Source organism: Papio anubis, chromosome 12, assembly GCF_008728515.1.
Source record: "Papio anubis isolate 15944 chromosome 12, Panubis1.0, whole genome shotgun sequence".
NCBI classification, from domain to species: Eukaryota; Metazoa; Chordata; class Mammalia; order Primates; family Cercopithecidae; genus Papio; species Papio anubis.
The window spans coordinates 121,831,416-121,852,403 of record NC_044987.1 but is presented as its reverse complement, the minus strand read 5'-3'; the positions used below and the strand labels follow the sequence as shown (position 1 = coordinate 121,852,403).

The following is a 20,988-nucleotide window of genomic DNA, read 5'->3' as shown; positions in this document are numbered from 1 at the left end:
ATACCCAAAATAAAACCTGCCCTGTGCTTCTGACCTCAGCCGGCTGGGCGGAGAGTGCCTGCCAAAACCCGAGGAGCTGGGCGGGCAGCACCCTCCCCTGCTGGCCACCCGGGGCCAGTGCAGGGCCATGGCATGCCCACCTTCAGATGCGCCCCTCAGGACCCCTGGCTTGGGCGAGGACTTGGGTGGGCACAGGCTTCCCAGGCCTGCGGACTGAGCCATGTGTAACCACAATGGTGGGCTCAGGGCTCCGTTAGGGGAGCCGGCAGGGCCAGCCTGGAAAAGGAGGTTGGCCCCACCATGGGAGAGGACAGGGTGGGCCCGCCGACCTGCAGGAAACCGCTCAGGTGCCTCTGAGGGAGCAGCTCTGCAGATGTCCCCAGTGGGCAAAAAGTTGGTCATGGATGTCCAGGGGCCAGGGTTGTACATGGCCCCCAAAGCTCTGCCCATCGCGGACATGGACGGGGAGGGGAAGGTGTGGAGTGCAGAGGAAGCCACGGACCCAAAGCAGGACAGGGACGTTCCCAGCAACTCCAGCTTCAAGAGCCTTCCCAGTGCCCAGCACTCAGGGGGAGGCAGGCCGGGGACAGGCCCCGTCCTTTGAAATGGCAGCCTGGGGCCAGCCCGCCTTGTCGTGTGACCTTAGGCACACCCTGCCTGTCCCTGGGCTCTGCGACCTCATTCTTCCATGGAGGGCTGGAATGAGGTGCCAACCAAAGCCTTCCAGAAGGCCCCCGGCCCGGCCCCATGGCACTGTGAGCCCCTGCGCGTTGACCTGATGTCCCTGACTCTAAGCCTGGGGAGGACAGGGACCTCGTCTGTGCCTCTCGGGACTCACCCCTGTCCTGGGCACTGGCCAAGAAGGAACCAACCTGTGCCTAAACCGGAGAGTTCCACAGACACCACCGCCCACGCTCAGCCTGTGGGGTCTGAGGGGAGTAAGGGGGCCGGTCAGGGTGCCAGACTGCTCTCCCCCACCTGTTGCCTCAGTTTCCCTGATCCAAGAGGCAGGGCCATCCAAGCTGGTGGCCTCACTGGCCAGCATAGGGGTCATCAGAGGCCAGGAAGGGTGTCTGCTAGTCGGACGGTGCCACCTGGAGTCCTGAGGAAAGAAAACCAGTCTCCACAAGCCACCATGAGCCTGTGGGAGACGCTGGCACAGATGGTAACAGCCACTGCGAGTGCCCAGGGTCCCGGGGCCCCGGGGTGAGAGAGGGCCTAGAGGGAGGACCCAGACCCTCACCCAGCAAACTCCAGATATAGCTCCCTCCGATGGCACCAGCCCCAGGCGAGGTATGGCAGACTCGGACTGCAGCCAGCCTGGCCATGTCCCTCGCCCGCTTATTGTGTGGGCCCCAGTGGCGTCCACCTGGGGAAGCACAGCTGACCTCTAAGGGGGTCTCAGATGGGATGGGGGCCTGGCCTCAGTTTCATGGGGGGTCTCCCAGGCCTCAGGCTGCTTCCTCCCCTAGGCGAGACAGCAAAGGGCCTGGGGCATTGGGCTGGGTAGCGGGAGGGAACCCTGGCTGTGCAGACCATTTTCCTGGACAAAGGTTTACTCCCACAGAACATCTTAGAAAGAAGGGGCAAGGAGATGGGAAACTTGGCAGCCCGGCTCTGGTGACCCCCAAATCAATTTGGCCCAAAGAGAGCCTCGGCTTTGTGCCCCAGGGCCACCCAACACCTTCCTCCTCCCCTCCTCGGCCCATCCAGAATGTACCCGCTGCTGGAAGTAAAAATAGCAGCTGACACCTCCTGGAGGCGGAGGGAGGACCTTGCCTCCTTCTCCAAGCACGTCCTCTGCATCCTGGCCTCCTTCATCCTCCTCCTCTGGCTATTCCTATACTTGGTAAGGGGCCTGCACGGGCACAGCCCCCCCCCCCCCCCCGCTGACTCCACACACACCCCGGCCACCCAGCCACTGGCCAATGGGCTGCTGGGAAGATCAAATGTCACTATAACACGAGGGTGTGAGCCGGGCGCCAGTGCCTGCAGCCAGTCCTGTCCACAGGGAGCTCCAGCCCTTCTCACCCTCGACCCGCAGGTGGGTATGGGCAGGAACGGCCACCCAGGGCTGGGGCCGATGGGGCCTCCTACGTGCGGGTGGACAGCCCCTTGTTCCAGGGACACTCTGGGGTCCTGGGGCACCGAGGTCCCAGGCCCGTGTGGTGCCGAGCATCTCAACTTGAAGCATGGTGGCTCCAAGCCCCAGGTGGCTGCTCCAGGGTCCGGAGAGTGTGGGATGCGGACACAGTGGTGCGATGGTCTCTGCACCGGGAGGACACAGGAGAAGGCAGAGTGTGGGAGGCCGGGAGGGGAGAAGTCGGGGCTTAGGGACGCCCAGTGCTAGGGAGTGGCCTGAAGGCAGGAGGCAGAGAGGCGCGGGGTGTGAGTGGCAGGGAAGAGGCCATGCAGGGGCGCTGCCAGGGCTTAGGTTGCCGGCTTGCAGCCGCCATGCAGACATTTGCCCGGGCCCATCCTGGCCTTGCCATGCTGCCCTCGCACCTGGGCCTCCAACACCGCCATTTTGTAGAGACGAAAACAAGGACAGGAGGGCAGGGGCTCATGTATGGCCAGCCCAGGATTGCATTGGGGCAGGGGCATCTAAAGCCCTTGCAGTCTTGGGGGCCAGTGTCTGGAGGTGCAGGACAGAAGTGAACAGGGGCTGGACTGGGGCAGGACAGGGCATGAATGAGGGGCTGGGCTTCACAGCGTCCCCCTGGCTGGAGGCTGGAGGAGCTGGTGCTCTTAAGAGCCCCCACCCACTCTCCCTGCCCTGGACATGGTCCCCCTGACTTGTGCCGTCTGATCAGGCCTTGGGCACCCTTCCTGAAGTCCATGGGGAACATGGGGCAAGGCATAGGTTGGTTGGCTGGACAGCAGGTCTGGGGGCATGGTCAGGACCACAGCAAGCAAGGGGCAGTGGTTCCCACCTCCCTACCCCACCCTGGCCCCGTCACCTCCGAAGGAGGGAAGGGTGACGTGTGTGCCTAAGGAACCTGACCGCATAGGTTATTTTCACGCAGCCCCTCTGAGGCAGGCACTAACTGGACACCTGCTTTGCTTCTCAGCTGTTGAAATGCCGTCCCTTGCCCCCAGCACACCCCTGCCACCAGCCCCTTCCCCAAAGAGGGGCGATGACACAGGCCATACTGTGGGGAACAGAACAGCCTTGTGTTGCTTCCAGGCGCTCAGCAGAAAACCAGACGCCTCAGTCTCCCCACTTCAAGAGTGGGCCTTTCCCACCTCACGTCGGTGGGCCTCGAGGTCACCCTGCCTGGGGGTGTCGGGGCACCCATGTGACTCTGGCCTGGGGGCACAGGAGGGAAATATGAGGAGCTGGGGAGGGCCTGGGTGCCCGAGGGTGAGGGGGCCACTGCGGGCCAAGGAGGGCTGGGCTGTCACACCTGCCTCACCCACGTCTTGGGTTTCTGGGCAGAAATGTCTTGCCTATTTCTGGACACCTCAGCTGCCACTGGCTCCTTATAAATAACCCACTCCAGGCGAGGGCCACGCCGCCCCCATCTTGCGGCAGTCGACAGGTGTCAGCCCGGCCAGGGTCAGGGGTGGGCACAGCAGGGTGGGGCCGGGCTCCGCTCCCTCCTTTCACTGACCCTCCTCCATACAGAGGGTGGCCCTAGAGGAGGCTGTGGGGTTTGGGGCCTGAAGCAGCGAGGAGGACAGCACGAGGGGTCGGTGGGCAGCCCAGGACTGGGTCATGCCGGGGGCCTGGGCAACACTGGCTGGTGGGGTTGAGGACGGAGGAGAGCCTGGCCCAGCCGTGGCAGTTACAAGAGGCTTAACTTGAGGGGCAGCAGAGTTCAGGAAGAGGTTCTGGGATAGGGAAAAGCGGCCCCCGTTTTCTGGAAGACAGCTATCTGCTGGATAATTTTGCATGGAGCTTAAGTTGCTCTGGGAAAATTAACATTCTTGACAAAGGGTTTGGAAAACGGTTCCCACCTCAGCAATGCAACGTAGATGCATTTTTAGCTGATGAACGTGTGTTTTTCTTATACAACACTCCCAGTGGGGACCATAACTATTGTCTTCCAGTGATCTGTACTGTGTTGTAATGAACTTTGTTTTCTAAAACCCTAGCCAGCATGCCGGTGCAGCTGCTTGGAGCCTCCCCAGGCCTGGCCGCCCGGTGTGCATCGTGGCCAGCTCACAGAGAGATGGTCCCCAGCATGCTGGCCTGGAGCCACCACCGCACATGGACAGGGCAGCCAGTCCCGGGCATGGAGGGACAGATCGAGAGCATCCCCGGGGCTGGGGAAAGCGGCCACTGGGAGGGAAATGGGGGGGCTTCTCAGTGGGCTCCTGCAGTCCAAGTATGCCTTGCACAGAGCCCGGCTCGGGGGGGTGCACGGGAAGCAGCCCAGACCCAACCCAATGTGCTCCGGAGCTCAGCCTCAGTGTCTTCAGGAGACAGGGGTGACAAGACGGAGCAGCTTCCCTACTCTGTGATCTTGGAGGAGGGGTCCTCAGAGGGATGTGGTGGGCACACCAGGGACTCCAAGCACCCCATAGGAAAACGGGCACAGAAGGGAGCTTTGGGCTCAAACAGGGAGGAGGGGTTCTCATGGGGAACGGTAGGCTGAGCAGATTACCCATCTTGGGGAGCCAGCCTCGGTCATCCAGGGGCTCGCAGGGAGACCCCGCCTACACCCACTGGGCAGAGAATACCCAGAGACAGGTTTCAGCTCCATCAGCAGGACTTTTCCAGTGTCCAGAGCGGGCTGGACGGCACACGCCCTGCATTCTGGATGACCCTCCTCAGGGGACGCTGCGGAGAGGATGTCTGCCCTGGGTGGGGGTGGATGCCACGACCTTCCAACATCCCGTCCAACTCCAAGATTCCAAGCTCCAGGCTGCAGCCAAGGCAGGAAGAGGGGACAGAGTCCGGGGCGCCAAGGGCTGGGAGGGGCCAGGAGCCCTGGAGGAAGGGGGGGCCCAAAGAGGTGGACTCGTCCAAGGCCAGAGCTGGCCCCCAAACCCTGCACGCAGTCTCCCCACAGCACTGCTCCAAGAGTCCATCCCCCACCCTACGCTCAGGCAGCTCCGGACTCTCTTTCCATCCTCTCTCTTTCTCTCTCTCTCTCTCTCTCTCTGTCTCTCAATCTCTCTCTGCAGAAACCACCCACCTTCACCATGTCTGACGAGGAAGTGTGAGTACCTAGCTGGTGGCTACCCCCCGCCCGGCTCGGGACCCCGGCCCCTTGGCTTCTGTGGGCCTGGAGCACACCCTAACTTGCACAAGTCCAAGCAGAGCCCAGCCTCACCACCTCTCTCTTTCTTTCTCTCTCTTTCCCTGCCCCACAGTGAACAGGTGGAGGGTAAGTATAACCCATTTTCCTTCTACTTCCTGCTCTAGAACGAAGGGTCACACCTGGGCAGGGGGCTGGACTGTGCATACCACGTGTCCCCTTAGCAGCCCTACATCGGCTACATGCCATGGGTGCCTTCTGAGTGACCCCCAGAAAACAGCTGTCCAACTGGGGGCCTCGAGGGTCTTTTCCCCGACGGGTGGCCACACAGTCCTGAGGGGCCTGCGGGTCAGGCTCTGGGTCCTGTCTCTCTGCCTCTCTCATGCCCACTGTGGGACGTGGGCATCCAGGACCCCCGAGCCCACCAAAAGCCACCATCATCACCAGAGCCTCTGCCTTCCTCAACACCTCCTCTGGGCTCGAGGACACCCAATTCCACACCCTTGGCCAGGGGGAGTCACTGGCCTGTCTAGGGCCGGGACACACCAGCCTCTCCTCCTCTTCCTCCTCCCTTCACGGGCGGCCCCTTCTAACGTGGTTCCCCTCTTTTGTTCTGTCCCAATGCAGAGCAGTACGAAGAAGAAGGTAATTCCGGCAACCGCTGGAAGCCCCCCAGCCCCTCCTTAGAACTTAACCCCCTCCCCGTGTGGCACTCACAGAACCCCTCCCCCGGCTGCTCCAGGCCGCCTTGAGCTTATCAATCAACCATCCATCTCTCTTATCATTAGTCATTAACAATCACCATTCATCATTAATTAATGATGAATGAGGCTGTCACTTAATGAATGATGAATGAGCCAGTAAATCATCACTAACCCCTGTCTCTTTAATTGATTAATATGCACTCATGATCCTTCATTTATCCTTCATCCTCCGTGTGCCGTGGTGTGTGGGGTTCACTGGGGCTGGTCATGAGGGCCTCACTCTCGTTAACACCAGGTGCCCCACCGTGCCCAGTGCTGCTGTCTTTCAGCCTCTCTCTCTCTGTCTGCCCTCCCGGCATCTCAGTCTCTCCATCTCTCTCTCCAGTTCCTTTCCACATCTCTCTTGGCACCCTGGGCTCTCTGTGTGCCTGTTTCTCTCTCAGCTTCTCTCTGTCTCTGTATCTTTCAGCCTCTTGGTCTCTGTCTCTCCCTGCCTCTCTCTCTCAGTCTCTGTCTCTCTTGGCCTCTCTGTCCCCATTTCTCCACCTCCATCTCCATCTCTGTCTCCCTGTGTCTCCATCCCTCCGTACCACCCATTACCCTGTGCTGTAACCCTGGGTGGAGCCTGGAGCCCCCTCCCTGTGCTGGCCAGGTGTGGTCTGTGGGCGTCTCCATCGTGCCCGGGCAGGCGTGGGCGGGCGTGGGCGCACCTGGGAACCGTGCGGGGCGGCAGTTCTCAGGCCGACGACGCTGCCCTGGAATCCCTGGCACCCACTCAACTGGGGAGCGCGTTCACGAAACCTTAACAGACAGGGCTGTCCTGTGAGGAGTCCTAAGTGCTATGTTTTGAAAATATTTTGAAAACACTTGGCTACCCTAACAACGTCAGCAAAACATTTCTTTTTCTCCCGAAAAGGTGGAAAGACTCATTTCTGGGAGGGAACTGTGGCCCTGGGGAGCCACCTTTTCTCTTGGGGCAGCCACGGGGTAGGCTGGGAGGCCACAGAAGGCCAGGGAAGGCCACGGAAGGCCACGGAAGGGTCTTCATGCGACATGTCTCCGAAGACCCCTCGGTGCCAGCCTTGTTTCCGGGCGCACTCAGAGTCGGGGCTTCCCACAGGCCCTGTGGGTTTTGTCCCCATCCCCACTTGTGTCACCTGCAAAGCGGGACTTAGCAAGGGCCTCTGTGCACAAATGCCTCCAGGCATGGGAATACCCGGCCCCCGGGAGGGTAGGAGGGACCTCAGAACCCCTCTCAGGGACTGGGCCCAGCCCAACTGACAGTGACCAGCTCTGCTGGTGGGAGTCTGTGCTCCCCAGGCTGGCCAGAGATGCAGGACTGACCCCCATCTTTTACCCCAGCCAAGCGAGCCCCAGGCCCTCTTCTCCCGGCCAGCTGGCCTCCTGTCCTTGCGGCCTGAGTACACTCTAATCACTGTCTCTGTTCCCTCTCTCCCCCAACCCCGCCTTCTTCTGCTCCTGGCTTCTCCGGCTCTCAGAGGAAGCCCAGGAGGAAGGTAAGTAGGGTCCAAGGCCCCGGCCCCCATGCCCACTCCCCAGCCTTCCTGCCCCACCCGACATTGACCTCCACCCTGCCTCTAAGGATTGCCGTGTGCCCCTGTCTAACCCTCTCCTCTCTCCCCCTGCCACCTGCAACCCCTGGCTCTCCTCAGCTACAGAAGTCCATGAGGAAGGTATGAGGACACAGGACTTCTGGTCCCCATGTGGGGCCCGGGGCCTGGCTGGAGCCCACGTGGGGGTGGGGGAGAGGGTGGGGAAGCCACGAGGTACCAGCCAGCCAAGGGGCCTCCACATGTGGCCCTAATGTAACCGACTAACCATGGCCAATGCTTGACCAGAGAGGGCGTGGGGTTTCGAGGGTGGGCCCCCTTCCCCATAGCCTCCCAGGCAGCAGGGCCAGGGACTCCCCAGGCTGGGCTGCTGGTCAGCAGGGCGCCCCCAAGCATGGGGCAGAGGGGACACATAGGCCCACCCTAGTCCTCCACCCCAGGGTGAGCAGCCAAGAGCCCATGGTAGCGTTGAGCCCTGGGCCTGGCCAGGACCCCCCGCCACATCTTGGGACACCACAGAGTGAGGGGAGAGAAAGCAGCTGCGGGCAGAACCCTGCAGCCTGGCACAGTCAGCTCCCTCGTGCGCGTGCCCTCGCCAGCCCCCCAAGCCTTCTGCCTGTGAGACCCTTGAGGTGCACCCAGGCTGGGGGCGGATGGGAGGGCTGGGGTTCTATGCCCAGATCAGCAGGCAGAGCCATCATTGGTGCCTAGGGCTGCCAGCACCCTAGGAGGGTGGAAAGAATCCCATCAGGGAAAGAAAGAGTGGGCCTCCAGCTGTTGGGATGGCAGGAATGGGGGTCCTGGGGATGCCTTCCATGGCCCATCTGTGGCTCTGCCTCCCAGGGCTACCAGCACTGCCTTTTGGGCCCCTGGGGCCGCCTGGCCAGGCTACAACCTTGCCCATGGGCCTTGGTGCCCCGGCCAGAGGCACAGACACCCTTCCAGGGGCACCCCAGGACAGACGGGATGGGGACAAACAAAGGAAGGCCCAGCCCCAGTACCGAGTCTTCTCTACCAAGGGCTAGAGCCACAGCTCACCTCAGTTTCCCCACCTGGGGTGCTCCCAGATGCTGACAGCAGGGTTTGGGGACATGGGACTGCGGTGGTGGCCGTGCCTGGGCTAACTCTGACCGTGTCTTGCTCGATCCCCGCACGCGCCCCACCCTCGGCCTCGAGTGGCGACGGGCCGCTTTTCCATTAACCTCGGACCCTTCTCCTTTGACCTCTGACCCGCGGTTTTGCCTCTTGTTCCGTGGCCTCCTTAGCCCATGAAGTTCATGAACCAGGTACGTGCATGACTTCAATGCCACATGGGCACATGTGGCCATGTGGGGGGTGCAGGAACCAAGAAGGAACAAGAGGGGCCGCGTAACCCTGCACAGCCTGGCCTGCTCGCCCCACTGCCTCAGCCCTGCCAACCCCCCTTTCTCTGCGCTGCCATCGCTCACACTGGTTCTCTCTCCCTCCCGCCCTCTCTGCCCACCACGATGCTGCTTCTGCAGAGGAAGTTCAAGAAGGTACGCTGGTGCTCCCCAGCCTCCAGGCCAGAGCCCCGTCCTCCCTTCTGTCCTCTCTCACTTCCTCCCTCTTGCCCACCGCTTGTGACATTTGCCACCAACAACGTAACCGGTTCTGGCCTCTGGGCTGGGGACAGAGTGAGGACCCCGGCTTAGGAAGGGCTGGTGTCAGTGGGGTGCAGGTTTTCCTGGGTCTCCCAGGCAGAGAGCATTGATTCCATAGCCTGGGGACAACGAGGCTCTTCCCGGGCTGCCAACAGGAAGGTGGGAGGTGGGGGTGGCCAGCCTTGAGGCCGAGGCAGAGCAGGCCTTGGGAGGACTGTGCTGGGGTCCACTAGGACCCTCTGGATCCACCAGGGTGGGGTGGGAAGAGCGCGGGAGAGGCCTCCACCCTGCTCCAGTTAGCAAGCCAGAAGTGGGAAGGTAGGGAGGGGTGAGGTGGAAGGGAGGGTGGAGGGGCAAGTGGAGTGAAGCAGAAAGGCAGGCTGAGGCCCAAGGTGGGGACGCTGGGGACCCGGAACAGCCGGGGGCCATGCGTGCAAAGGCGCAGCCAGGTCACAGCATCCCACCCATTGCCTGGGCCCGAGCCAGACACACCCGGAGTGAGGAGGCCCCCTGGGTGGGCCTGGCCTTCCTGGCAGTGGGGCTGGCCGTACCCCTGGGCGGAGGTCAGAGAGCTGCACGTTCAAGTCAGGGGGCCCAGCTGGGGAGCGTTCCTCAGCTCCCCCCACTCACGGGCCGTGGAGCTGAGGGGCTCCTCCCTGCTGGGCCTGAGCTCTTGCATGACTCGAGCCTCAGAGAGGCCCCTGGACAAGAAGGGACACGCTAGGAGGGGGATGGGACTCCAGCCGTGCAGGGAGGGGTCCAGGAGATGGCCTATGGGGGTGACAGGGTCGCTGGGTCCCTCTGGAACCAGCACTGAGGCCAGTGGACGGACAGACAGACAGCAGGGGAGGGTGGAGCAGGAGCAGAGGAGGCAGGGCCGCGGGACAGCTTTGCTGCTTGTGGGTCGCTTGTGGGTCGCTCCCCACAAGCACTCAGCCTCCCACCCAACCTCACCCTCGCCCCTGGCTGGCCTTCCCACCCGGGGGGGCTCCTCAGCCACGCACTGCGTCCAGCAAAATCCCTAAGTCAGGGAGGCCGGGGCCAGCAGCCCATTCATCATCCTCACCACGCCGTTCCTTCAGGGCCCTTGGCCAGGCTGTGGCACTCAGGATGCTCCACCGCTCACTCCCGGTGCACACGTCCCCCAAGGCATCTGGAACGGGTGACCTCAGGCCCACTTGCAAAATCAAGAGCGCTGGCGGGCTCTCTGGTGGGGGCTCCCAGGCAACCGAAGTATCTGCCAGCAAGGAGGACTCAAGGACCAGTGCACCCCGGGCCAGGCACTGGCAAGGCAGGACCCCCACCCCTGGGCCCAGGACTGCTGGCCTTAGCCAAGTGCAGGGGACAGCTCTGGGCCAGACTCGGAGGGCCGAGGGCATTGCGTGTCAATGGCCTTGCTGCTACCTAAGGCCCAGAGCAGGGACTGAAGGAACAGGACAGGCAGGTGCCACTACGCCAGCAGCAGACCCCCCTCCTGGGCCCCAGCCAGGCCAGGCCAGCCAGGTCCACCCCAGGTCCAGGAGCCGAGTGTATCCTAAAAGAAGCCGCCCATTACTAGGGTGGCCAGGTCAGGCCAGGCAGGCCCCAGAGAAGCCAGGGAGAGATAGCAGGGGGGTCCCAAAGGGGCCCAGTCTCAGGACAGCAGCCATGTGGCAGTCAGACGGCAGGTCCCAGGGAGGTCAGGGGTGAGCACGCCTGGGCTCCTGGCCTGTGGATGGGGGCTGCGGTGGACATTCTGGGCTCAGGCGGGGGCTCCTGGGGCTGAGACCAGCAAGGAGTTAGACATCACGTTGCCGGCGGAGGCTCCTGAGGCCTGAGGGCTGTAGTCATTCCATGGCCTGATGGGTTCCACCCAGCAACACTGCCTTTACAGGCAGGGGTCAGGCTCCAGGAAGCACCAAGCGAAGGGGCTGCACCCACCCCGGCTGCAATTCCCTCTTGGTGGGGAGGGTCTCAGATTCCAAGGTTGGCCCTGCCAGACCCAAGAGGACAGACCAGGGGGACAGATGAGACCCAGTGCTCTTAGCCCCCCACGTTGCCCCTTGACACTTGTAGGGCCCCACAGGCGCACCCTGGGGAAGAGAGGGTCTGAGTGAGAGGGGTGGGCCCCTTGCCCGCCACAGGCCCCTTGCCCGCCGCTCCCGCAGCTGCGCTGGCTTTTCTCTTGCATGTGTGCTTGTGCCTTTTGCCACCTGGAAGACACCACAGAGGAGGACGCGGAAGGTAAGGGCCCGTCCCCGCCGCTGGAGGTGCAGGAGGACCCTGGCTGTAGCCGACGCGAGGGAAAGAGGACAGGCTGGGGGTCTCTCGCTGCCCTGCCTCCCTCTCCCTCTGTCCTCTTTCTCTTCCCCCGGCACGGGGGCCTCAGAGGGCCAGGCCTTGCTGCTCTGCACCGTGCTGCTGGGGTCGGGCTGCCAGGGCCTTGCAGGTGCCACCACTCCAAGCTTCTGCCACACAGTGGAGGGGGAGTAAGCGGGACCAGCCAGCAGTGCCAGAGCCCAGGCAGAGCGCCCCCCTCCCCTTTCTCCTGAGCCCCTTTCCTCCCCATCTTCTTTCTGGGCCCCTGTCCTCTTTCCTCCGTCTCCTCCCTTCCCAGCCTTCAAGGATGCTGCCTGTCTCACTCCTATTTCCTCCCTACCTCTTCCTCACCCTTCCTCCCGGCCCCAGGCCCTGAGTTCTTCCCCTCTGACCCTGCCAGGGACTTCTGCAGGCCTAGAGCAGAAACAGGACCCTCTTGTTTCTGGGGGTTGGGGGTACACCCAGCTGAAAAGGACGGCGGCTTTCAGCGAGGGGGACCCCAGGGCCCCAGGCGACCCAGTCTCACCCAGGCTGTCTCTCTCCCTCTCCCCATGCTGGTGTCCCTCTCCCCACACTGGTGTCCCTCTTCCCACGCTGGTGCTGTGCGGACCAGAGGAGAAACCAAGACCCAAGTGAGTGTGGGGTGGGGGCGGCCAAGTGAGTGTGGGGTCCCGGCAGGCCCAGGCGCCCGGCGTGTTCACAGGGAGGGGCGGCCAAGTGAAGTGAATATGAGGTCAACAGGCCAGCATGCAGCGTGTTCACAGAAAGGAGGCGGCCAAGTGAGTGTGGCCCAGTGAGTGTGTTCCATGGTGGGGTGGGAGGAAGCGAAGACCCAGGGCCAGATGCCTGGAGCCACCAAAGTTGGGAGAGTGCTCAGAGCACAAGTGGGAGGGATGAGAATCACTACAGGAGATGGGCTTGGAGGCCCAGCAGGTGTAGGTTGTGGGGGTCGGTGCAGGCGAGGGGGGCTTCCTGCAGGGGGAGGCTCCTGACGCAGAAGAAGGGAGGAGAGGTGGGAGGGAGAGAGTCTAAGAAGGAAGGCAGGGTGACAGGTGCAGGGAGTCGGGCCACCGCGACACCTCATGGCCTTCGGGGGGCCACATCATGCCCCGCCATACTTCGAGGACTCCCAGAGCCCTAGATGTGAAAATCGACAAGAAAGTGAGTCCAGAAGTGGAGAAAGGTGGGGGACTCACCCCAGAAACCCACTTCAGAATGACACCTTGACCGTGTCCGAAATAGCTCACCGTGCAGGGGCCCCTGTCCCTCTTTGGGGCAGAATTCGGAGCATCTTGTCCTCATGGCACCTGCTTGTGAGCACTTCATGGGTTTTTTTACTGCAGCTCTTCTGACTTTTCTGCTTTTGATCAGTGCTCACAAGCTGCAGCACTCGCTACGTGATTCACCCTTTTATCTCTCGAGTGCTCTTGCCTGCGTTCTGCTCTGTGCGAGGTGGAATCTCATAGTGTCTTAACATATACTCACTTTTGGTTCCCACTTGGGGAGCATTGCAGATCCTCAGAAGAGTGAGAACATCTGAAGGGTACAGCCGGCATATTCCCATCCTTTGCACTGTATTTTTCAGTGATTTTAAGTACAGTAATGCCAGATCACGAGATATTTTCTCATTTTAGAAAAATTGTTTGTGTTTTCATTATGAAAATAAAACACCTCATGAAAGAAAATTTGGAAAATATATAAAAGTCAAATGAAGAAAAAACGTCATCTATAACTCTCCCACCCAGCCAGCCAGACTGTGGAAAAGAGCAGAAAGAACTAAAAAGCCTTATTTCTTCCTTTTTTCCATGCATAGCGCTTGGAAAAAAAGATTTAAAGTCGGCCCTGTTTTTCAAACATCATACCGTCTCTGCAGCCTTGAATTCTGCTTTTTTAAAATTTAGCACTATTCATAAGTATTTTTCCATGTTTTTACACAGTCTTCTTAAATATTTTGAATGGCCACATAATATTCCATCAATTGGACAAACCGTAATTTTCCTAACCATTCCCCTATTGCAGGCTTTCCCCAATATTTTACTATCATAAATAACGCCGGTTGGAAAGCGTTTTCTGTCTTTAGGGTTATTTCCGTAGGCCACATTCCCAGAACTGGAATTACTGGGTCAAAGAGTATGAATGTTCTTAAGGCTTTGACATCCACTGCCAAATTGCTTTCCACAAGGGCCTGGCCAACGCCGTCTCCTACGTGGGATGTGAGCGGGTCTGTGTCCCACACCCTCCTCACCCAGGGACAGGAACGTGCTTTTACATTGCAGCCTCTGATGGATGAGAAACGGCACCTCATGGCTGCTTGGCTTTGCGCCCTAACAGTCACTCGGGGCCAACATTTCCCTGACTTTGGGATGGGTCGTCTTTTCTCTGAGAACTCATAGCCATGACCATTGCTCATTTGTCTCCTGGTGGAAGAATCTCTGTGTTTTCTTAGTCATCAGTTTGCATAAGGATATAAGTCTTCTCTGTATTTGCTGAAAATATTTTTTTAGTCTTTTTTTTTTTTTTTTTTTTTTCACATACATAAGTTTTTCATTTGCGTGGCGTCATCTGGCCTTCTTTCCCTTAGAGGCACCTTCTGGTGCTTCTGAGCTTAGGAAACCTTTTCCTGCTCCAGTTTTTGATTGATATTTAGCTCCACTTTCTTCTATGGTTTGTTGGGAAAAAAATGGTTGTTGTTTTAACTCTTTGCTGCATCTGGAATGTATTGGTGAGAGGAGGGGACTGCACACCCAGCCAGAGAGGGGCCTCGCTTCCCCTTCAGATTGCTTTCTTCCCAGCCCCCTCTCCTCCTTCCTTTGGGCCGCCAGAGAGAAAGATGAAAGGGGGCTGGGGAAAGGCACAGGCTCGCAGTGGCCATTCCTGCCCAGGGAGGCCACCGCCACCCACAGTGGCTGTAGCTTCTCACCCGAACCTGGCTGCGTCTGTTTATCTGTTTGAGAAGGAAACGGAGGTGCCCTCCTGGTAGCTGGGGTGCAGTGACACTGGCAACGGCCGGAAGCCGAAAGGCAGATGGCAGCGCTGAAAGCTAAAGCATTCTTGAGGGTCTCAAGCCACTCTCGGGACGGTGGGCTACAAACCCCATAAGAATAAAGCTGGGGCAAACGTGCCGCTGGGCGGGGCATCCTCAGCTAGGGGCCAGAGCAGGAGGGCACCAGGGTCAGCAGGGGCCAGTGGGGAAAGCGCCAGGCTGACCCTCTGGGGGGGGTTCCCGGGGGTCTCTGCTCATGGGCCTCTCTGTCTCCTCTTCAGACTCACTGCTCCTAAGATCCCAGAAGGGGAGAAAGTGGACTTCGATGTAAGTTTACAGGACTCCGGTCAACACAGCCACGATTTCCCCACACCCCAGCTTTTGGGCTCCAGGCCAGGCCTCAGATGGTCACTTCCTCCCAAGCAGCCAGAGCTGGGGCCTCCTGGGTCTGGACAATTCTACCATAACTTATTCCTGGACCAGAGGAAATCCCTCTAAAACTAAACTTCTCTCTTCCCTTCTCCTCTATCTATCCTTCTATCCATCCATCCACCCACCCACATAAGCTCTACCCATTCACCTATCCATCCATCCACTCACCCACACACCCACTCATCCACCCAACCATTTATCCATCCATCCACCCACTCACCCACCCACCCACCCATCCACCCAACCATCCATCCATCCATCCATTCATACCACTCATTCATCTACTCATCCATCCATTGATCCATGTATCATCCACTCACTCATGCAACCATCCACTCATCCACCCTCCCACCCACCCACCCATTCACCCATTCATCCTCCCATCCACCCGCCCATCTATCCACCCACCCAGCCACTCACCCACCATCCACACATCCTCTACCATTAATCCACATATCCATCCCTCTGCCCATCTACCTATCCATCCATTCATCCATCCACCCAATCATGTATCTCCATCCTCTCTCACTCATCCACCCATCCATCAGTTCATCTGTTCACATGCCTCTCTATTTATCCAATAATTTCTCTCACTCAGAAGTCTTCTCTCTGCCAGGTCCATGCAGGGCATCTCTGAGGATGATGACAGAGCCAAGTCAGGGCCAGTTCATCCTAAGGATGCTGAGGACCTTATGGCTGGGCACCATCCCTGCTCTGTGGCTCAGAAATCAGGCCACCCTTGGCCTCTATGAGGATAGCAGCCGTGGCAATGTGGAGAAGGCAAAACATTCCTTGCCACTCGCCATTTTCATGGTGGCCAAGGGATTCAGGGCTTATCTGCTGGGGCAAGGGAAGGGACCTCTTGCTGCAAGGCAGGCCAGGCAGGGCAGCGGTTGGAGAGAGGGGTGGGGCTGACGCCCACTGCCCCTGCCCACAGGACATCCAGAAGAAGCGTCAGAACAAAGACCTAATGGAGCTCCAGGCCCTCATCGACAGCCACTTTGAAGCCCGGAAGAAGGAGGAGGAGGAGCTGGTCGCCCTCAAGGAGAGAATTGTGAGTGGGGCAGTTCAGGTTGCAGCAGGGGCTGGTGGACACCCTCGGAGGACCTAGGGACAGGGCTAAGCAGATGCACTTCTCTGGCCGCAGGAGAAGCGCCGTGCGGAGAGAGCGGAGCAGCAGAGGATTCGTGCAGAGAAGGAGAGGGAGCGCCAGAACAGACTGGCGGTGAGGAGGGCATCATCCCTACCGCTGTCTCATCAGCGAATGAACCCCAGGCCCAGAGAAATGCAGGGGACTGAGGCCTTCCTCCTCCTGGGGTTCCCATTGTCATTGGCCAATGATCAGAGCCACTGGCTAAGTCCCCCACGCCCTGCAGAACCCCTTGCAAGACAACAAATCCTGGCCAAGACCTGGAGCTTCCTTCCAGATAGTTCTAAGCCCAGGGTGGGTCCTTCCAGAGAGTTCTAAGCCCAGGGTGGGTCCCTAAAGCCTGCCCAGAAAGCACAGCCCTCTCTCCATCCTTGAGCATGTTGGGGATGGGGTCTCCACAGGAGGAAAAGGCCAGAAGAGAGGAGGAGGATGCCAAGAGGAGGGCAGAGGACGACCTGAAGAAGAAGAAAGCTCTGTCTTCCATGGGAGCCAACTACAGCAGCTACCTGGCCAAGGTGAGTGCCGCTGCTGGGAGCATGGTGGCAGCCTTCAGTGTGGGCTGCGCCCTGCGCCCTCCTGAAACCAGGCCCCTCTCTTTGGACTTGTCCCCTCCAGGCTGACCAGAAGAGAGGCAAAAAGCAGACGGCCCGCGAAATGAAGAAGAAGATTCTTGCTGAGAGACGCAAGCCGCTCAACATCGACCACCTCAGTGAAGACAAACTGAGGTGAGGGGTGGCTGCTGCGGGGCTGCCGACTGCTCCCCAAGCCGCCAATAACTGTGCTCCTCAGTGGCTGGAGGAGGACTCCAGGGCCCCGGCCCTGCCTTTGGGGCTTATTCAACAAAGCCTCACCCCTTCCTCTGCCCCAGGGACAAAGCTAAGGAGCTCTGGGAGACCCTGCACCAGCTAGAGACCGACAAGTTCGAGTTTGGGGAGAAGTTGAAACGCCAGAAATATGATGTGAGTCCTGGCACCTCCGGCCCTGGGGCCCTAGCAGCTTTCACCCACCAGCCAGAGCAGCCACTCCCTGTGTCCCGAGCAAACTCTGGACCTGCCTATCGCAGGGCCCTGGGCCCTGAGAGGCCCACACAGCCTGTCGCCACTGACCCCTGGCTGAGGCTGCTCTCCTGATGGGGACTGTGGCCAGAGCCCGTCCTCCTGGCTGGCCACGCAGCACCCTGAGCGATGAACCTGACCCCTGTGGGCGGCCTTGGTCACCCCTGCCATGAGGACTGTCATGGCAGAGCAGCCATGGCCGAGTGGACTCAGGGTTCATTTTCTAAACCTCTTTAAGCTTAAAGAAAGTCCCCATCATCACCGAGCTCAGCCCTGGGGCACTGAGGCCGTCCGGTGTGGGGCGTCCTTTCCACAGAGCCTCCTCCGCAAACCCAGGCTCTGGCTTCCACCAGGGCCCCCGACATCTGCTTCCTCAGGGCAGGCAGAGAGGGGTGACACGCTGCACCCTGCGGCTGGAAAAGGGGGCCTGAGACTGTGCCGCTCTGGGACGGAGCAGAGCCTCCATCCCTTGCAGGCGTTATCGCTGCAGGCAAAGCTGGGGCTGGGGAAGGCAGCCTGCCTGGGTGGCCTCAGGGACTGGGGTGCAGTGTGGGAGCTAGGATGGAGGCCGAGCTGCTTCCCACCCTCCCAAACACCCATGTGGGCTCCAGGGGCGAGGGGCGCAGCCGTGGATGACCTGTGTGCTTGGGGCAAATGCAGACACTCCAGCATCACCATCAAGGACACGATGCCCACCCTCCAGCACCGCCAGAGGCCCCAGGGGAGAGCAGCTTGCCCACGGGGCCTGTGCTCCACTCGGGTGCAGGGGTGCAGGACGACCCATCCAAGCCAGCCAGGCAAATCCGAGCACCTTCTCAGGGGCTCTGCGCACGCCACCTGTTCCACCCGAGCTTCCGTGAGCTCCCCTCCCACAGAAGCAGGATGATTACACTCCCTCCCAGAGCTGTCCCCAGGGGTCTAGGCATGGGGGACAGCCCTGACTTCACCCTCGGGGCTCTCCCAGAGGGGCTGGCCCTGAGATGGGCTTCACTGCACAGGACCCAGGCTGTGTTCCCAGAGCTGAGTCAGGGACCCACACTGGCTCTGGATAGATGCGGCCACAGCGGGTCCCTAGGGACTGCAGAGCCTGGAGGGCCATCACCAGGCCAAGCTAGCCCACAGCTTTGATGCTTCAGCTGCCCATCCAGTCTTGTAACCATCTTGGTCTTTCTAGATCATGAATGTTCGGGCCAGAGTGCAGATGCTGGCCAAGTTGTAAGTAGCCGGGTCCGCCCTGGGCCAGGCCCGTGGGTGTGCGCTGCACGGTGAGGTGAACCTCTCGCATGGCAAAAACCTGGGTCGCTCAGGATGTCGGTGGCAGGGGGCCTGGAGCCTTCCTCCTGCCCTCGCTCTCCCCTTGTGCCTGCAGCTGGGGGCTTCCCGGTGGCCGCTGCCCTGTTGGCAAGCGAGGAAGGGCCCCCACCTTCCCAGGAGCTCCGCCTCAAGCCAGCAGCGGCCACGGAGTGCCCCCGGGTGCAGGCAGGAGGGCAGGAGCGGCTGGCCCAGGAGCTCAGAGCTCAGCAGTTGAAGGGAGCTGGAGCTGGGAAGGAGGGGTCTGCAGGCCTCACCTGCACCCTCCCCACCCCCTCATCCATGCTCCGTGCCCCCTGCCCCACATCCTGCCGCAGGCTGAAGGTAAGTGGCCAGCTACGGGCTGCTGTGTGTGGCAGTCCAGGCCAGTACAGGTTGGCGAGAGTAAGTCCAGGCACGAGCCCGAGGGCCCAGGGACAGTGTCCCCCTGCACAAGGAGCCAGGAGACAGTAAGGGAGCCGAGGAGCCCTCGTGGGGGCCCAGCAGCCCTGGGTCGCTCAGCCCAGCCCACCCTGCGGTGGAGACGGGCCTTCACCCAGTACACGCAGGCCTGGCTCTTGGGTCGTCGCAGTGAGTCACTCATGTTGTTCACAGATCACCACGCTCAGAAGCCGCATCGACCAGGCCCAGAAGCAGTGAGTAGCCCTGTTGTCCTCACTCCGCGCTGGGCACAGGGGCCCTCCCGGTCGGCCGCTGTCGCCAGTCCCTAACAAGGGCCGGTGGTGGCTGGCCTGGGCGGGCAGTAACGAGACTAACCCGGTCAGGCCACCCAGGCCAGCATGCACAGGCCTGTGGCCAGGGACCCGGAGCCTCCTCCCTCTCCTGCATGCAGGGGAGCCCTGGGGGATGGCAGAGTCAGGAGGAAGGAACCCAATGGGGCTTGCTTGTCACGCCCTCGCCCCGAGTCTGGCACTGGCTGCAGGGAGAGGGCAGCCAGGGGACCCCTAGAAGGGGCTGCTTTGGTGGCCTTTGGTGTAGCCAACCCGGGCCCTGGGGTATCTGCCAGTGTCCCACCCTCCAAGAGGACCTAGGACAGGAAGTTAAGCAGCCAGGGCTTCGTCACCAGCCCCTCTGTGACGCTGGGCAAAATCATGGACTCCTCAGGATGGTGACGCCTCGTCCATAAAATCGTGTCCCGGAGGGCTGTGGGATCCCTTGGCACAGCCACTTGACCACCCGCACAGGGCTGCACCCAGGGTGCCCCCGGCAACGCCACACCGGGGATCCTGTCACCGAGCCCAGCTGCGCAGCCAGTTCCATTTCTCCAAGGATCGCGGTGTTTGGGGGCTACTTGGAGTTTCAATGTTTTCTGGGATTCTTCTCCCTCCTCCTGTAGCCCTGGCTTCCCTGCGGCGCCCAGGGCAGGCTCCTCCCTGGTGCACGCGACCTCACCGTCTCCCTGTTGTGCCATCAGGGGTCGTTGCAGGCCCCTCTGAGGGCGGGCAGTCGGCGTGGTGTGCATGTGCCTGCGTGTGTGCACGTGTGCATGTGCTGAGGATGCTCAGGAACGTGTGTGAGGGCACGGCCTTTGCCAGCCAGGCGTCCTGCTGAGCAGCCGCGTCTGAAAGGGGCTGGCCTCGCGGGCCGGAGCACTCCTGTCCTCCTCCTGCCTCCATCCCTCACCTGAACCCAGCTCCTCCTGGCTCTCGGCCACGTGAAGGCCTCAGACAAACGGGGCAGGTTCCTGGGACCGCCACCCCTCAGAGGCCACCGTCTGGAGGGCCAAGGGCTCTTTCGAGGCCAAGTGAAAGGATTATCATTATCTGCCAAGACAGTCTTCCCAAGCTCGGGGTCTGTCTGCAGTGGTACCTCAGACAAGGAAGGAAGGACAAAGGGAGGGTGCCCTGGGCTCACGTGCCAGCCCCCTAACCACACTAATGACCTAGGCCCGCCAGGCACAGGTGAGTGGGCACTGCCTGGACTGAAGCTGGGTGTGCACCGAGAGCTTGGGCCGGGCCTGTGCCCGGAGAGCAGCGTGGGGTCAGGCTGAGCGTCCACCCAGAGTGGAGGACCAGGAGGGGCACGGCCAGAGGTCCTGACCCTCAAGGATCGCTTGCTTCCCATTTGCAGCAGCAAGAAGGCTGGGACCCCAGCCAAGGGCAAAGTCGGCGGGCGCTGGAAGTAGAGAGGACAGAAAGGCCCCTCGAGGCAGAGACCCTCCGCCCTCGTGCCCACCAGGGCCGCCCGTGGGACTCCACATCCTCCAGCCCCCACAGTCCTGTCAGGGGCTCCCTGACAATCCTGGGGGTGAAGAGGCCATCCCAGGGCATCCCCCACATCTCTGTCCTTGCTGCCTCTATCCCCTGGGGCCTGTGAATAAAGCCGCAGACCCCCTTCCACAATGTGTACTTGCTTCTGCATGGGGGGCCCTGGGGGACACGGGGGGGATGTGGGTAGGGGCTAGCCAAGGGCACAGCGTCCTGGCCATCCGCGGGGCCAGCTCAGGAGCGCACTGGCCAGCATGTACCACCTGTTACTATGGCCAGGGTGGTGCCTGGATGCCCATCAGATGCTGCCCACGGCTTTTCCCTCTAAAACGCGGGCCCCATCCCCGCCCGAGCCTGTAGGACCCTCCGCTCTCCACTTCCCTGGGGTCTTTGTGCAGCAGGGATCTGCAGGCCACACCCCCAGCCCCAGATCCCGTCCCTCTGTGCC

The 20,988-nt window shown here is 60.9% G+C and overlaps 1 protein-coding gene across 27 annotated transcripts; it reads left to right on the top strand.

The window, feature by feature from the left end:
* Positions 1 to 1,921: 1,921 nt before the first annotated feature.
* On the top strand, positions 1,922 to 20,672 carry TNNT3 (troponin T3, fast skeletal type). 27 transcript variants are annotated; one of them, XM_009185297.3, is made up of 17 exons: positions 1,968 to 2,044; positions 5,134 to 5,168; positions 5,323 to 5,336; positions 5,835 to 5,852; positions 7,411 to 7,428; positions 7,591 to 7,605; positions 8,748 to 8,768; positions 8,985 to 8,999; positions 12,016 to 12,034; positions 14,667 to 14,712; positions 15,755 to 15,871; positions 15,965 to 16,042; positions 16,369 to 16,482; positions 16,583 to 16,692; positions 16,836 to 16,926; positions 18,928 to 18,968; positions 20,404 to 20,672. In XM_009185297.3, exons 2-17 carry the CDS (start codon positions 5,152 to 5,154, stop codon positions 20,456 to 20,458), a joined length of 789 nt encoding a protein of 262 aa, XP_009183561.1. In that variant the 5' UTR covers positions 1,968 to 2,044; positions 5,134 to 5,151; the 3' UTR covers positions 20,459 to 20,672. The 27 variants fall into 27 exon arrangements, with proteins under 27 accessions (XP_009183565.1, XP_009183578.1, XP_009183580.1 ...); XM_009185296.1 differs by lacking the exon at positions 18,928 to 18,968 and adding an exon at positions 18,197 to 18,237 and having other exon boundaries at positions 7,585 to 7,605; XM_009185295.2 differs by having other exon boundaries at positions 1,969 to 2,044; positions 7,585 to 7,605.
* Positions 20,673 to 20,988: the final 316 nt, after the last annotated feature.

Excerpts from the sequence above, each read along its gene's own strand:
- TNNT3 (XM_009185296.1), top strand. Across the intron at positions 14,713-15,754 it reads GGGAGAAAGTGGACTTCGAT|GACATCCAGAAGAAGCGTCA; the intron begins GTAAGTTTACAG and ends CCCTGCCCACAG. Across the intron at positions 15,872-15,964 it reads TCGCCCTCAAGGAGAGAATT|GAGAAGCGCCGTGCGGAGAG; the intron begins GTGAGTGGGGCA and ends CTCTGGCCGCAG.